The 16,963-nt window shown below is 43.4% G+C and overlaps 1 protein-coding gene across 2 annotated transcripts; it reads right to left on the bottom strand.

Annotated features, from left to right (window-relative positions):
* Positions 1–4,830: 4,830 nt before the first annotated feature.
* Positions 4,831–16,904, bottom strand: TAGLN3 (transgelin 3). Of its 2 annotated transcripts, none has more exons than XM_074860873.1 (5): positions 16,579–16,904; positions 15,946–16,175; positions 14,926–15,100; positions 9,505–9,607; positions 4,831–5,385 (listed from the first exon to the last, which is right to left on the bottom strand). In XM_074860873.1, the coding sequence occupies exons 2-5, from the start codon at positions 16,123–16,125 to the stop codon at positions 5,244–5,246; spliced, it is 600 nt and encodes a 199-aa protein (XP_074716974.1). In that variant the 5' UTR covers positions 16,126–16,175; positions 16,579–16,904; the 3' UTR covers positions 4,831–5,243. The 2 variants fall into 2 exon arrangements, with proteins under 2 accessions (XP_074716974.1, XP_074716975.1); XM_074860874.1 differs by having other exon boundaries at positions 15,946–16,127.
* Positions 16,905–16,963: the final 59 nt, after the last annotated feature.

The raw sequence follows: 16,963 nt of genomic DNA, 5'->3' as shown, positions 1-16,963 counted from the left end.
TTAACAGAAATTTCATTAGGGAGAAAGGTCACCTCTCTAATTTCCTCTATAAATCCAATAGGACTACAGACAAATTTATTTCTGCATCTGAGAAATGGCATTATAACTTTACTTGAATGTCATAGCATCATGTACTGTGCTGTCACATGAACACTGCAAGATGAGAGCAGGAAAATTTCCTTCCACCCAAGGCTGTGCTTTTCCCTCTATAGTAATAGTTAATATCTTTTTGTTATCCCCCCGTCTTCCATTTTACCTCATGGCTTTCTATTGCTTGAGCTTAGTCACAGAACTGTTGTGGGTTTATTTTGAAGATTCAGGTGGGAAGAACAACCTCAGCAGAGTTTACAGAGGTAAATCCGTTTGTTAGAGTGGGGACAGGTGGCTGCCTGTGCGTGTTTTCTTAGCCGTCGCTTGTGCCGTCTTCATGCCCATGTTACTTGCCTTTTCTACAGGACACCAAGTCCCCAGAGAGGGAAGACCCATGTTTCCAGTCAAGAGCATACTGTGCACAAAACACGTACTGACAAAATTGTCTGTTCCTGTCTATTTGGGGTTCGCCTTAAATTTAGGGTGCTACAGATTTTTTGCTTTAGTAGCTTATGCATACATTACAAAATCAGCTTTTATGTTTACATTTATAGAAGACAAAATAGCTGGAGGGGGGGGTCTGTGTACACACGCACATCTGCAGCCTTGGTGGCTCCTCACCCACTCCCTGGTTCAGGAACTACCATGGCAGTCACAGAAGGGACATTAGAGTCAATGGCTGAATCTCTTTCATCTAAATGTGCTCGCTTCTCTTCTCAAGATATTTAAAGTTTATTTCTAGTTAGGAGACATTACCATATCATCGATGCTATTAATGCCCAAGCTGTTCAAGCCATCACCATTGAGTATGAGCCCTGCTTTCAACAAGAGAAACAGCAAAGCCAAACAATACAGCCAGAGCCAAACAGAATCGATTACAGACATAGAAATGAAACTCTGATGTCCTCAGTCCTCACCCTTCCTCCCTGGTAGCTCTGGTTTGGCCTAGGCAGTTAGTGAAACAGGTCAGCTTGGTCATAGTGTGCAGTGGCTGGAGTGCAAAGAGCCCGGGCTGGCAGGAGGAAGGGAAGGGTCGGCTGCCAGCAGCACCTTTTCCTCACACCCCTGCTGAGCGCGGGGGAGGCTGCTCCGCAAAGGTGTGTTGTGAAGTGATGCTACGGACAGATTTACTGAAGAGAGAAGCCTTCTCACGCCATTCACCCTCATTAGTTTTTATTTAAAGAATGTCATGTTATGTTAGCCTAATAGTCCTCTAGCTCCAGCTTAATTGAACTGGCTGAACTTAATATTGACTTTCTGTTCATTGTATTTTCTTTCTGCTCTCCTCATAAATGGGAATAAACTTGAATTACATGCTCATGTATGTGATTCTTCCTCACTCACACACCTATACAGCATCCTTTCAGGCCATTAGATGCCACCTTAATCTTGAAAAGAAGTTACTATGCAATTGTCCACAATGAGGTCATGGTCAAAAAACCTTCAAGAAGGCAAATAAATGTCATTTACATTTCTACAGGTATGGCAAACTGAAGCACAATGGCAGCAATGTTTAAGGTGTTTCTGGTCCAGCCTGCTCTGATGGGGCTTTCTCTGGTACAACTGTTGGGGTGGGGAGGATATTTAAAGCACTTTCTCACAAGAATATGTTGTTTTGGTTTTAAGCTGTGACAGTTGACCGAGTTACAGCCAGGCTTCAAGAAGGGTTATAGGCAGCATGTAAGCAGGTCTTACCTTAGCTCATGCTTGATGTCAAACTGTGTGAGATGTTGTTCATCACCTGTGGAGGGAACCCTCCCTTAAGCTTTAGAGAGCCCAGTAGCTAGGAGGGGAAACACATGCACACTCCCTCCCAAGCGCTCACTTACACCATACCCTTTGGTACCTGTTCAAAGCTCCCCTAGGTCTCCATTCTAATGTATATCAAGGCTTTTAGTAGTAACAACGCAGAAGGTTGTCATAGAAATTAATTAGGCTTCTGAATTAGGCTTCACTGCATAAGTGGTTTTGATGCAGTAGAAGCAAATTTACAATGGTTTATCATTAATGTAAGAAAAGCAAAAATGTTTCCTGCTAACTTGGTTACTAAAGTAGCCTTGTACTATATTAATTTATTTCTTAGTTTAAGATGTTTGTAAACTTAGTAGAAAGGATGTTTTAACAGGAGAACATTAGTGGGCCAGAGTGTGTTAATATTTAATTAATAATAACATTAATACTTCTATAGCCATCATATGGGAATATGGGAGGATAATGCACAGAACAAAGTATACTTTGCAGCATCTACTGCCAGATATGAACAACTAGATTAGTTTGATGGTTTAAAGTAATGAAAGTATGTGGTGTGAGCTTGGGGAGGGGTTACCAAAAATAAGATCCTAAGGAATCAGTCTTTTTTGCTGTTGTTCCCACACTAACCAGGTCCTGTGTCTGGAGCCACAGGGTATAGATTTTCTTTCCTGGAGCACTTAGCTGTTGTTGCTTATATGATTTGTTAAAATTACCATGGGGGTTTTTTGCTATACAAGCACACAATGTTTTCTAGAACTTCAACGAGGCTGTTAGAATGCCAAACCTAATGAAAGCATATTTAATTAAGGAATGTAGCTTTGATGAAAGAACATTTAATTGGGGCATGGTCTTTCTTCTGCTGGGGTGTACCCTACTGCAACAGTCGCAGATGCTGATGGAGAAGGAAGGGCAGGGACCACAGAAAGAAGCTGGGTTCAAGTGCTCTAAGTAACCTCTTTTGCCCCTGTCAGAGGCAGAGCGCTGGGTTAGATGGACCACTGCTCTGAGCGGTAGGTCTGTCTGCTCTTCTGAGTCAGCTGTGCTAATGGCAGGGACCTGAATTTGCCCAGGTCTCCTCTGCTGGCTGTAATGTCAGGGAGAAAATTTGACAGAGAAGGAGGGCAGGTGAGGCTACAGCGTGGCACCTGGGCTACAGATAATCAGCAGCATACCCTGGGAATGCATCTGGCACACGGCACTTATAAATGGTGTTTCCGGACACACAGAATGGCAATTCTGCAGCCAAATGGAGAAGGGAGACCCAGGTCACCAAGCTCAGGTCCAGCTCCTGCAGGCTGTGTCCCCCCATGCATGTGGTGAGGGGCAGAGGGGTCAGGCTGTCACCTCTCAGACCTCTTACATGCAAGGCAGCTCCTCCAGCTCCCTTCATCCAGCTGTTTTGCCTGTGTGGCTGTGACTTTCTAGTTTGTACTAGGGGAAGATGGCTGCTGCTCACATTCACAAAGGTGAAATTTCTGGTGCCAGTCATTTGTCTTGCCATCAGCCCAGATTTTCTAAATCAGCTTATTTGGTTTCAGTAAGAAAAACTGCTATTCCCTTCACATTACACCTAATGTAATATCTAAGGGGAAGTTATGTGTTATACTTTGCACTGAGCTAATGCCCCACCACAGCTGAAAGGTGAGCTCCTACCCCAGATGCACCATCTGGAGTGGTCATCAGATCCTCTGCTGAGCTAAGACACCTAAATAACAGAAAAATAGCCCTAAACAGATAGTAAACACAAAAAAAGTGCTTGACAAGAGCACAGTGGAGGAGCCAAGATGCCCTGACAGGTATAAGAGGAGGTACAAGTGGGGGCAGGACCTTTTCAGTGGCAGCTGCTATAGATCCCCTCAGCCCCAACCATGTAACATGACCTTTACATCACTTCTCATGTGCTTGACTGAAGTGGGGAGGTGTGATTCCCATCCTTCTCCTGACAGGGAGGATAGAGCTTCATCTGAACTGGGGAAATCAACTCTTCAGTTTACTCAGTGGTAGAAACTTTTGAATCCACATCAATCTGTGTGTCACTGGCTCCAGGGCTGCTTAGCGGACAACTAGCTGCCACCACGTGTCACTAGGTTCAAACTCAGACAAAAGTCACCCCTACCTATGTATGAGGCACTCAGACAGCTGTCAGAACACATTACCCTCCATTTGTTACCTGCCCAGATAATGTGTTTTCAGGCCTTCTTGGAAGTCTGTCGTGAATTTAAAAAAAAAATCTCATAGAGTTCAATTGTCACATTTCCTCTCCCACTTGCCTGTGGGGAAGAAGTGATTGGGCTTTGCAAATGAAGCCAGCAGAGATTGTTAACAAAGAAAACCCTGCAGAGGAAATAGTGTGCATCCCCCAAGTGTATGTGCCACACAGCCTGTGCCAACTAGCAAGTCAACCTGCTCTGGTAAACTTCTGTGGCCGAATGACTGTGTCAGCAAGTTCCTCTATTGACCCTCCAACAAACAGTCCCAAAATTAACTACCAGCTGCAGTTACAGCCCATCCCAAATAAATGTAACAGAGTATTTGAATTTGAACTGTGGGCATTTTTCAGGTCAAAAGCAGTCTGGCACTCTTCTTCAATTTCTTCCTTTGTGTTTAAAACTCACCTTGTTTTACATTTTGTTTGAATTCCCAGAGTTTGGAGCCTCACCTGCCCCTGGGTGTACTGAGTCTGGCTGGGGTGGAGTTAACTTTCTTCCCAGCAGCCTGTAGGGTGCTGTGCTTTGGATTGGAGAATAAAGCAGTTGATAACACACCAGTGTGGTGGCTATTGCTAAACAGTGCCTACATGGTGTCAAGGTCTTCTCCCTTTCACAACTGAACATGTAACATAGACTGTAAACAAGGAGTAACTCAGAGAGGGCTCTGGGTTAGAGATGAGATAGATCAACCATTCAAAACATTTAGCTCCTCAGCACTGTACCATGTGGTCATTGGTTTTAATTGCCTTTACCTCCTTTAAATAATGAGTCTAAGAGGTGTCTTTAATTTGTCTTTATTCTTAGGTCAAACAATATCATCACTGAATTGAAGAGGTTACTGGTTGAAATACAAGTGCAGTGTGAGACAAATATGGAAGATAACACTTTGCAAATAAATTAATACAGAATAATTGTCTTTGCATAGTTCAGAAGTGAAAAGTAGGAGGCAGCAGTGCGCACGTGCTGTGAACTGACACACACCACCACGAAAACCCAAGTTCCTAGATGAACTCTTGCAGCTGCAAATAAAACAAACCAAACCAAAAATACCCCAAACCTTAGAGAGCGCTAACTATTAAAAAACAGGCAGAAAGGGAACTAATGAGCTTTTTTTTTCTTTTTCTTTTTTTTTTTTTTTTTTTTTTAAACAGACCATGCTGCAGAAGGAGTGTTTTCTCTTCAGAGATGCTTTTAGATAATCTGCCTTGGCATCCCATAGCCTGTCATACCCGACTGTGATGCTCCTTTGTTGCTGCCCATCTGAAGGCCTATTACGTTCTGTCCCTGACGAAGCTGCTCTTCTGAAAATCCTCGTCGATTCTGCTGTGCTTTCCTGTCCAAATACAAACAAAAAAGCAACATACACACATACCATTATTCCACATATTCTCAGAGGATCATTGAAAGCAATCTGAAGTTGGCTCCTGCTAACAGACGTGTCCCCTCTAATGCAATATTTCATTTGCACCATCCCATGGGCTGGACAATACTGGCTGGGCTCATTGCTTTCCTGAAGTTAGAAGTAATGCTCCGGTCAAATCTACAACACTTCAGACTTTCACTGTACCGCTTATTCCAGAACCCCAAGGGACTTCCCCAACAGCTATGACAGGTAAAATATTTATGTGGTGCTGGATATAACACACGTTAAGCCCTATAGCTCTTAACAGCTGTAGTCCATGGGATCTGATCAATGAGACACTTACCTGTGCTGTAATACAAGTTGATATTAGAGCAACAGAACAAATTGGTATAGTTTAACTCAGAGGAGTAAATAAGAGCTGAAAGTACCCAGACAAACAATGGGACAGAGACGTGACTTGCTCATTTCCGTGGAGTCGATGATGGCTGTCTGCAGGACAGAACAATTGCTCTGTTGCCATTTCCAGATCTCTCTCCTCTAAGCAATAGACTCTGCTCTTTGCACCTGTGTCTTAACTGTATGACAGTCCTTTATCTCCTGTCAAAACATACTGACCACTTTTGTTTGGTGTCCCAGTCTCAAAAGCCCTTTGGATCAATGAACCTTTGTTGGAGTTTAAAAGGAGCCTCTTTTCCCTGAAAATAGCACTGAGGGCCAAAGTTGCAGTTAAGAAGAAGCACAGAAGTTTGTTCTCTGCTGCCTTGAGAGAAACTGTTCATCTTGGATCACTCTTTCATTTATACAAGGTGGGGAAAACAAGTCATCTACAAGGGAGAAGGATCAGTCTGTTGGTACCAAATGAGCAGTATGAATCAGCAGAGCAGACTGAGGGAGGCTTTCAATCAACCAGACTCTACTCCCACTGAGGTACAATCTTTCTCTCTGCTGTGTCTGTTTGTCCTGGGATCAGGTTACCCTGCAATAGGGCATCGTGTTACAGCTCCCCTTTTCTCCCCACCCCACCAGTAGATGAGAATGCTAGATTAGGTGCCTGCTGTGATTGAAAACCATCAACATGATCCTCTCTGTGAGGGTCTGATCCTGTACTGTGCTGAGCACCCTGGCTTGAGCCCAACAAAGCTCTTAAACTCTTTGCTGGGCTCAGGGTATTCAGGACATTGCAGGAGAAGAAACCATGTCAGCATGAAAGCCCAGCAAAGCAGAAAGGTGAGAAAGATCCACAGGAAACCAGTACTGACCTGTCATTTTTCAGAACGGGTCTCCAGTGTTACTGTAGAGACTAGTAAGAGGTCTTATAGACGCCCATCACAGGCTCTCAGATCCCCCAGCTCTTGCCAGAAAGCATGCTGTTTTGGAGGGAGGCAAAACGCCTCAGAAAGCAACCCCCTCTTACTGCTGCTTAATTTCTTTTCCAGAATACTTACACGGGCATCGAACTACTGCCAGGAATCAGAGGATGTTTTTTAGAACTACTCCTATTACCTAACTGAATCTCAGGTTCACTGTGTCTGCCTTTATTTTAATTAAAATCCCAGGAACACATTCTATTATTTTTTTTTCCTCTTTCTTCCTAGAATTTTCAGCTGTGTTGTGGAGTATATCCACAGAAAGTTGAAAAGTAAAGTCTGAACAGGAAAAAAAATGAGAACTGCAAAGAAGTAGTAAGAAGGGATACTAAAGGGAAGCCTGGATATGCCAATAAAAGTTGATTACATTTACAGTTTGGATCATATAGTGTTATTTTTACCATCATAAGCACCACATTTAGTATATGATGGTCTTACAGATAACAACATATACTCGCGTTTTGCTTTTAGGTTGGTGGAAATGGCCTTAACTTAGACTGTAGAAAAAAAGGTGAGAGCAAGTCTCACACTACATCAATCTCTGTTTGGCCTGACTGCCATCACCTGGCATCACCCTTACCACAAACTGAGCCCACCAGATCTGTTATTTTTTTATTCCAACTTTGCCCCAGTGCTTGTGGTTGCCAAACAAACAGCCATGGATCCATGAACCTTGCTAGGGCATGCAAGGAAGGAGGAATTGGGTGGTGGGACTGGGTATGAGAGGTACTGGCAACAGAAAGTTAAACGTCTTAGCTCAAGTGTGGGGGTATCTTAATCACTGTAGAACCCTGCATGAATTCTCTTATTCTTGTCTTCTTTCAATTTAACTGAAGGCGATTAAGAGTCAGCCTGAAAGCCCTGACTTATGACTAACACTGGGTGGCAGTGAGAGGGCTTCAGCTGACTGAAGGGGTGGGAAAGCTACTCAGAAAACAGCTCCTCACCTGCAATATGTTATTTCCTTATAGAAATAACACCCGTTTTCCTTAAGGCAGTGGCTATAAAATGGTATTTCAGGGGCTGCAATAGCTATGGATTGGCTATCCAAGCAGTATGGGCAGGACAGACAGCTAGGGAAGAAGAGAGGTGATCACATCTTCATTTATGCCAATGAAATCTGTTCCCACCCACAATTAAGAGTCCAGATGAAAATTAATTTTTCCATGCAGGACTTTGTTTTAGTTACATAAAACAAATAAGACTGTCTGGGTCACAGTGATTTCATGTCTGGTTTATATTAAAGCATGTAACTGGATTTGAATCCAATTTTAAATCCAATTATATTCCATAAATACAAATCTATTTGTGCACTGTATTAAGTTAAAGTAATTTCCTATAAAGAATGCATAGTAGTTTGCAGTTACTTAAAATTCAAGTCTCCCTTAGACCTCAGTTAAACCAGCTGAAGGTTTAAGACAAAGAAAGTGAAGTCTGCTTTACTTTTGCTGAGCCTCACCTAGATATCAGAAAATTCAAGGAAACCAAAGACAAGCAGCCAAGTCTCTTTTTGCTAACATGCCTCAGACATTTCAGCGTAAGAGATACTTTTGGATGGCAGAATCTCATGTCAATAATATGCCTGAGGGGCGGGAGGGCTAACTGTGGGAGGATTTCCTTTTCTTCCTGTCACTGCTTCTCAACCTCCTTAGCCAAAACAAATGGAGTTTTTAGAGCAAATAAACAGCTTTGCTAAACCAGAGAATTCTTCACAGATAAGTGGTACTCCCCAAGAAAAAAGATTACTAGGAAATGAAATCATTTTTGGTTTGATGAAAAATGGGAAGAGGCTCAGTAAAGGGGTCACTATCTGGGGGTTTGCATACATCCATGACAGCCTTGCCTTCACTAGACTGTCTGTTATCTGATGTGAGGCAAAAGTACGCTTTTCCTGCCAGCTACTCTTAGGACACAAATATCTGCATGGCTGCTGCCATTTTTGTTCTGTTTTCTTCACAAATGGTATAGAGGATTAGCTGAAGCTGCTAAATAGATGAATGTCATCAAAACTCGTGGCTGAGTTTCCTAAGTATCATTGCTCTCCTTCTAGGGAATAAGAGTCAGGGATAACATCAGTGGACAAGAGAATTGTGTCTCTTCCTCAGTGATCAGAGTGGGCCCCTCACACAGCAGGATGGATATGCTACGAAGGTGCCTGGAGCAGGAGGCTGCACTCCTCCCTGTGTGCATTACCAAAAGCCAGCCATCCAGTGGGGTCCCCACACACATGCACACACGTCCACACCAACGCAGCCTCTATCAGCCTCGTCAAAAGGGGCGCCTCAAGGAGGAAACCAGAGTTGGAGCCATGGGCAATGCTCTCTTGGTCCTGGTACCAGTAGTGCTGTCCCAGCTCCGGGACAGGAGGGACATGTAAGGTGGCGTGGCGGGGCTACATGAGAAAAGGCTGCACTACACAGCTCCCACAGGGCTCCTTCCCAGCAGCCCTGGTGTAACTTTAGGCCAACAAGATGTGGTAAGATGTGGGCCTAGCAGTGATGCTGATAAAGTTGGGAACCAGTGAAAGGTAGAAAATGTTGCTGCCTGGTTAGGTCTTTGCTTCCCTTCTCTAGACTCCAGAGAGAAAATCTCTCCATTACAAGGAAACTTTGGAAAGATTCTTCCCTTCGTTTCCCAATAAATTTTCTTAAAACCTAGAGGCAGATGATATTACCAGCTTCCCAGGGAAGACAGCTCTGAGCAGCTATGCTTTGGACTTTACCTGTGAAACCAGGATGGATCTCCTTTGTAGCAGCCGTCATCCTTGGTGACTGCCAAACTGCCCAGAGCCATTAAGGTTCTCTGCACTGCTGCCATATCCTTCCCTAGAAAGCCAGAGAACGAAATTAATATAAAAAATGCTTGCACCACAAATAGCTTGGGACACTCATAAACAGTCTTATCCGATGTATTAACTAACTCACTCAGCTCTGCTGAAAAAGTGCATTATAAATCCTATTTTACCATTGCTGAAATGGAGGTACTGACATGCAAGAGCTTATTAAAAGCCACCAAAGGGACAGTGTTAAAGTGAAACTTAACAATTCAGACATTTCCAGGTTTCCAGGCCTCTGGCTATTTTAATGCCTTCCCCCATTCTATTTTAAGTCCTTCTAGACAATCCTTTTGGCAAAATTTTCTCCTAAGAAGAGACCACTTCAGTGTACAAAGAATGGTAATATACTCAGTAAAACATGGCTGAAGGAGAACAGTGTGTTAAATAACAGTGCTGTGTCTCAGTTTCTTCACCTGCAAACTGGTAAGCCTGATCCCACCACTTAACTCCTGGCAGTTCCAGACTGCCCTGTGTTAATAGAGATCACAGCAGACCTGGAGAGCTCCTGTGCAGCTAACTCCTATCAGTCCTTCCCAATTTAACCACCAAATCACCTTCCAAATCCTCCCTACTGGCTTCCTTTCTCAGGCTGCCAATAATCAGAGAATCATAGAATGGTTTGGGTTGGAAGGGACCTTAAAGACCATCTAGTTCCAGCCCCCCTGCCATGGGCAGGGACACCTTCCACTAGACCAGGTTGCTCAAAGTCCCGTCCAACCTGGCCTTGAACACTGCCAGGGAGGGGGCAGCCACAGCTTCTCTGGGCAACCTCTGCCAGTGCCTCCTGCCAGCCAGTCCACTATTCTTCAGCTTTCTCTCTATGTAACCTCACTTGAATCCTCATTTCAAAAAGTCAGGGCTCATCTCATCTTTAGTCAAGTGAAAGTTACATATTTGGTCATCACCAGTTCTTTAGGTTCACTGCATAAACAACAAGAGAAAAGCTTCTCAGGGGATAATTTAGCCCATCTGTATTGGGAAAGGTGAAATTGCCTATCACTTTCCTAGAGGCACACCTTCCACCTAGCTGAAAATGCACTATGTTTCCAAGAGGGCACCTTCCATCTTTGAAATATAAGGTTCATTTTCAATAGAGGTTTGCATTTATAAGTTGTATCCCCTCCTCTTGTCTCTCTTTCCAAAATGAGGATAATTACTAAATTTTATCTTTTGGTCAACATCTTTTGCTGATTCCACCACTGAATTTTAAAAAACAAACAAACAAATCAAAAACAAGAGAGACGTGGAAATTTTTTAAAAAAATTAAGATTGCTCCTTTTTTCTTGGTTCTTCCCCTGGACTTTGTCACTTGGTGTAAAAGGGCAGGGAGTCAGACAGATTCTAACTCATTACCCAACCCAGACATGTTAACTTTTGAAAAACTTTCTAGCAAAAATGAGTTGCAGCACATATTTCCAATTGTGTGAGGTGGTAAGTTGTTGGAAATCTGCCTTTTGCCTCCCCCTTCTTCTGAAGTCCTTCCGTGTTTCTATGATTCTCCTCTCTCTCTTTCTGTTCCAGTTCTTCCTCTTTCCTAGGATAATTTATCTAGTTATCAGATCTGATTTTGACTGTAAGTTATTCACTTTTATATATATGGGATAATAACTAATTAATAAAAACATGAGATACTAGAGACATGCTGATTATAACAGATTTCAGAAATACCTCCAGTGGACCAATATTAATGAAAATCACTGTGGACCAGCTGGAGTGCAGAGGGAAGCGAGCATTGCACATTCTGTGTTTACGCTATGCATCACCCTAATTACAGGCAGATGCAGTTCAGGGCTTTGGTTCACACAAACCGAAATACGTTAACACACTGTCTGAGGTGAGGAAGAGACCCTAATGCTGAAAACATCCAGCAGCTTCCAACTGTGGCTGTCGTACAGCCTATTAAAGTTTATAGCAATCCTATCTGCAGGGGACCACTTGCTCAGAAAATCAATTGTCAGCCATCCAGGATCCTCGTTTTAACTGTATTTGTAACACAAACTGCATCAGACAGGGTCCTTGCTTAAGAGGGCAGCTGCAGAGCTGACATCCCACACGTGCACACACACAGGCGCACATGGAAGGGCGTGAGGCAGAGGCACTCAGAGCTCCCCGGAGCAGCAGATGTACCATATGCTGTAACAGATGCCACGTACAATGTCCTTGGGTTGCCTCCCATATAACAAGGAGCAGGGTGACTGACTGGGATGAAGCGGGATGTGAAGAAGGATTTAAAAGTGAATGAGCTGAATAATGGCGCCAAGCGCAGAGAAACGAAAAAGAAACAAAAGGCGGGTAGCAAAATATGATGATTGGCCTCGCGAAGCCATCTGGCAGCCCCCCCACGCGCTGCACTCAGCTCTGCTTTATTTGTCGGTGGTGAGTGGGAGACACTGCAGGGGAAAAACAGACTGAGTGGGAGCCGAGTGCCACGTGACAAAACAAAGCCACGGCCACGGCAGTGCTTTGCAGAGCCTCCTTGCTGCATATGAGCGGTGCTGGGGGTGAGGGAAGACCCCGAATCCGTGTGGTCTTGTGACATTTGCCCTCTTCCAGCAAAGGATACAAGGGGCTCGGTCATGACCATAAGAAGGGCTGTAAAAAATTTTAAATTTCCACTGAGAAAGTCACCTAGCACTGCAGCCATCTGACAGAAGGGATAATGCACATTCTCTGAAGCCAGGCTTGACCCTGGCATTGCAGAAAATTGCGGTCAGTGCCTTCCCTCAGCTCCTGTACTTGCTCACTCAGAGCCACGTGGGCTGCCTGCCCGGCCCCCAGCCTCAGCATCCCTGAATCATGCTGCAGGGACCCACGCCGACAGCACTTCTTCTGCATCTTCAGTGTCCTCTGCAGCGTGCCCTGAATAGCACAGCTTCGTAGAGGATCTTGGCACTGCCTGTACAAGGAGCAAGGGGCCTCTAGTCACTTCTTATGGTAAGCCTTTCTCTGGGGAAAACCTGGCTGGAAGGCTGCCTTCTCCAGGTCCAGAAAGGGGAAGGTTCAAACCCAAAGATGGAGCACTGCTCTGCATAGTATTCCTCAAATCTGCATAGTATTCCTCAAATGCTGTTTTGTAAAGGCTGAACAAGTACCCAGAGGTACAACCACCTCTTGCCGGTCTGGAAATATACTGGGGAGGCATCTGTAAAAAACAGTGAAGATAATATCTTGGGCATGGATTAGGAAAGGCTGCTCAGTAAGTTCAAGTAAGAAAGGACCAAAAGAGAGGCGATACTTCTCCTGGACCAAGAAGTTGCAGAGATGAAGAAAAAATGCACCAGATGGACTGAGTTTGAAACAGCCAACAGCAGACTGCATCCTAAAACATTTCCATTAATCATTACTGAGAATTTCAAAGCAAAAGCTCTTGGAAAACAATTAGTGCCAGAGAAAAGCTGTTTTTCAGTCACACGTACTTTTCTTTCCCTATAAACATGCATAGACATCTCCTCTCTTTCTAAAGAGGTTATGGCCTGAAGTGTAGGAGTGCTGTAACTATGAAATAGTGAAAAAGAGACTGTTCTTCCTCTCCAGCTAATGCATCCAGGTTCAGACAACTCAGCCCTGAAGCAGCACAGATGCTAGAGGTCAGAGTTATGGTTAGACACAAAAAGCTTGCAGTGACTCACTGCTGGAGAGACATGCTGTTTCATCTCAGCACTGAAATGAGCAGCAGGAGGGATGAAAAGGGAGTGGGAAAGTGAGGAGACAGATTAGTTGTGGGAAGTCCTAAAATAACACTGGAGAAAAGTCTTGTATGTCTCCCTCCTAGGTTGCGAGTTGTGTTTTGACTTCCTGTCCTCTGGAAGTTACTAGCTTTTTTCCTTACATCTGTTGAGAAAAGGTGATGAGTGAAAGGAAGAGAAATGAGGAGATCGCCACCATCATTAGGAGCTTTTTGTCTTCAAAGCAAGTCCTTTTCATCATTAAGGATCAATGTACCATACTTTCATTTGCATGGTATGAAGCCATTATGAGATGCAAAAGACTGCAAAGAACAGCATCTGAAATGACCTATTATCATCCCTTACAAGATAGATGGAGTTTCTCTTTCAAGAGCCTGCTAGGCTGAGGGGGGGGGAGGGTGTTACTCCAGGGAAGTGAAAATCCCTTCATTTAAGACATTCAAAGGTAGCTTGGATGAACACTGAAGACTGAACTGGAAGAAACAGTCCTGCCCTTGTGCCCAGTGTTAGGATTTCTCAAGCAAATCTGGCACCCTGAGAACATTACAGACCCCAGTCCCTCCAGCTGTCAGTATATCCTTCCCTTCTATCCCATCCACAAAGAGCTCCCTAGTTTTTCATTCCTCGAGCTGTCCTTCAGAGGAGTCATCCCGTCCACATGTCCTGACAGTCTATGAATACAGACTCCACTGTTTTTTGCTCCATGTGTGTTCCTACACAAACTATTCTCACCAGCTTTCTCAACGGATTTTTCTCTTTCCACTGTTTCATTCTCATGGCAGATTTTTGACCCTTTCACACTTGCCTGTCACTACCCTACAGCTGTCCTTGCTCTGAGCCCTCACACAAAGAGTTTTGCACCACCTTGTCCAGAGGGATGCAGGACATACGGTGTATTTGCCTACAGCACCAGGAAGGGATGCATCACTGCAGAAGTGGGCAAAACCAGCCGTACGAACGCACAAATGACTCAGCTCTTCAGGAACTACATCACGCAGTTTCCATTTTGAGCATGGGATGGAGATAGCCTTCACCTGGGTTACTGCAAAACCACAGGGGCACTCTGAATTTTTTTGCTGTTGCCATAGTGACCTCTCTTAAAAGACTGTATCCTTAGAGAGAGATGCTCAGCTAACATGGTGTTAGCAATGAGTTTTGCTTCTTGCTAGTCATAAATGAGCCCTCATAAGCTTCACAGAGGCATATATGCTCCTGGGAATGCATTTTATAGCACTAATTTAAGCTTTGCTTATAATTTGAAAACTGCAATAAAATCTCGTCACCAGAAAATAAGGGATTTCCATATTTGCTATTAGAAGCTATTTACTTGGAAACAATTAGCATAAAGAACATTTGTTTTATTATGTCTGTGGATTTCTATCAGAATGATGGGCTTTTGGATAACGCATGAGCTTGGAAAGGCTCCGTTATGCCCTCAGGGTAATATAAATCCCTCAGAGGAGATAATGCAGCACCGGAAGAACATGGTAATGAGGTAAGGCAAACAGAAACAAAAGATAATTACATTAGAGAATATGCCTTAGACAAAATGCACAATTACAACACATCAAAGCAAAGTAAAATGAAGACTGCAAGCTGACTTCTAGCTTATTATTTTTACCTTCCCATAAATCCACTGTCTGGAAAATATCTGTTGTTCTTACTCCGTAGATTTCAGCAGCTTTTAAGAACTGAGAAATTTGTTCCATCTGCTTGAAAGCCATTTTTGATTCAGAGATCTTTGCAATGGGCTCGTTTCCCTTCGGATGTAAACTGTTTATTAACTTGCATAACAGCTGAGAGATAAATACAGAAACAAAATTAGAAAGCAGTCACCAAACTAGAAGGCAATTTCTGCACATGCTGCAAAATGCTTTTGACCTGGCCAGTTTCTGTCAGGGACATAATTTCTTCAGTTAAAAGCAAAGTGAATTGATAGTAATCAAAGTATATTAGAAATGCATTAAAGCTTTCATCAACTGATGGCAATAGCCTCACCATATAAATCCTAATCCACTAGAAACAACAAAGCAATCACTGGTAAAGATTATATAACAACTGACAGAGAAGAAACCACATGCCCGAGCCAAAAAAATAAGCAATGTCAATTGAAATATTGTTACAGTCACTTTGGCAGAGATTCAATGATTAGCGTATTCTTACAGCCCACTGCAAACAGCAGCATCTGCCTGTTTTCAATAAACCAATGGAATACAATGTTTTAGCTACAGAATTATTCCCAAGAAGAAAACAGTTATGACATAATCCAGTCCTTCAGATTTTCGATATCTCTTCACCTCTCCCTGTCAACACTGATTATTTCTTAAACAGAAAAGTATACATCTGATTTTAAAACAGATCTCGTTTAACTGTATGAGAAAAGGTGCTGAAGGAATGAGTCACACTCATATATAGAATGCATGACTCATAAGAATCATAAGTACTGTACTAATCCCAGTACACTAGTAGAATAATTATCTTCTAAGATTAAGACTCCTGATCAAAAGGAAATAAATCAGAAACAAAGATACATATTTCTGCACTGGCCATAAGCTCTGGCCAATTTAGCTAGACAAAGACAAAAAATAAGGGCACTGGGCATATAAACACATGCAAGTACACAATTAGAGAAAACACTTACGGTTCCATCCATCAACCAGGTCTGAAAATGTTGCCTTCCAGGAGGAGGGTGCTCTATCTGTTCTCCACACTGTACAATAATCCAGTTCACCAGCCTAGACTCTAATTCCGGGTCATATTTCTGTTCAATCTTTTCCTGAACTTCTCGGCTTAAGCCATAGCTTGGTCCTCTGTTAGCCATCTCTGGAACCAAAGCAGAACTTCCTTAGTGGGTAGAGTCCTGATCTGCAGCTTTGAAGTACGCACCGGAAAATTAAAGAATAAAAGAGTGAGCAGCCTGCACTATATGTTAGACAGTTGAACAGATGTTCATCAACACTGAAAGTAACTGTATGGCACCGGTTATAGCTGTTCTGCAGAACAGGGGAGGGATCAACAAGGGAATATCCTCTTCCAAAAGCACAAATCAGCTACAACATTTGTATTTAAAAAGAAGGAAAAAACAGCAGTGTCGTCGTCCCCCGCCCCCCCCCCCCCCCGGCCCCATCCAAGCACAAAACCAGAAGAAGAGCAAGATTTAAAACAGAGTAGGTTTTAAAGAGAGGCTTCTGCTATGTTTAGAGAGAATACAATAGAGTTCTCAGATCAGTGTTAAAGCTGCCTACAAATCGAAAAGCACTTTAAAATTGCCTACCTAATACTTGCTAATAGGAAGAAGGTTGTACATGGGAGCTCAAGCAACCCGATTAAAGATGCAGTCAGGCTCTTCCTCAGCAGAGATGCAGGGATGGATATCCAGAGATCAGCAAACCGAAAAGCGTTGGGGAATTTAAGAGACAAAGGCTGCCACAATGCCCTGCTGCTGCTGCAGCATCCTGGTTTGAAGAACAGTGTATTGATTTGATTTTCCTCACATATGAGGAGGGTCAAAGCAGGGGCGTTGCTAAGAGCCATTAAAGAGGCCTGCCTACTCAGTCACAGCCTGGGGATCCTGTTTATCTCGCCCATCTGCAGTCTGTTTTCATGCATGTTTCCTCAGCCTTGCGCTGTTCACCCCACAGGCTCAGTTTTACTCCACC

The sequence above is a fragment of the Strix uralensis genome, chromosome 2, assembly GCF_047716275.1.
Source record: "Strix uralensis isolate ZFMK-TIS-50842 chromosome 2, bStrUra1, whole genome shotgun sequence".
NCBI lineage: Eukaryota > Metazoa > Chordata > Aves > Strigiformes > Strigidae > Strix > Strix uralensis.
This window is presented reverse-complemented; position numbering and strand designations above follow the sequence as displayed.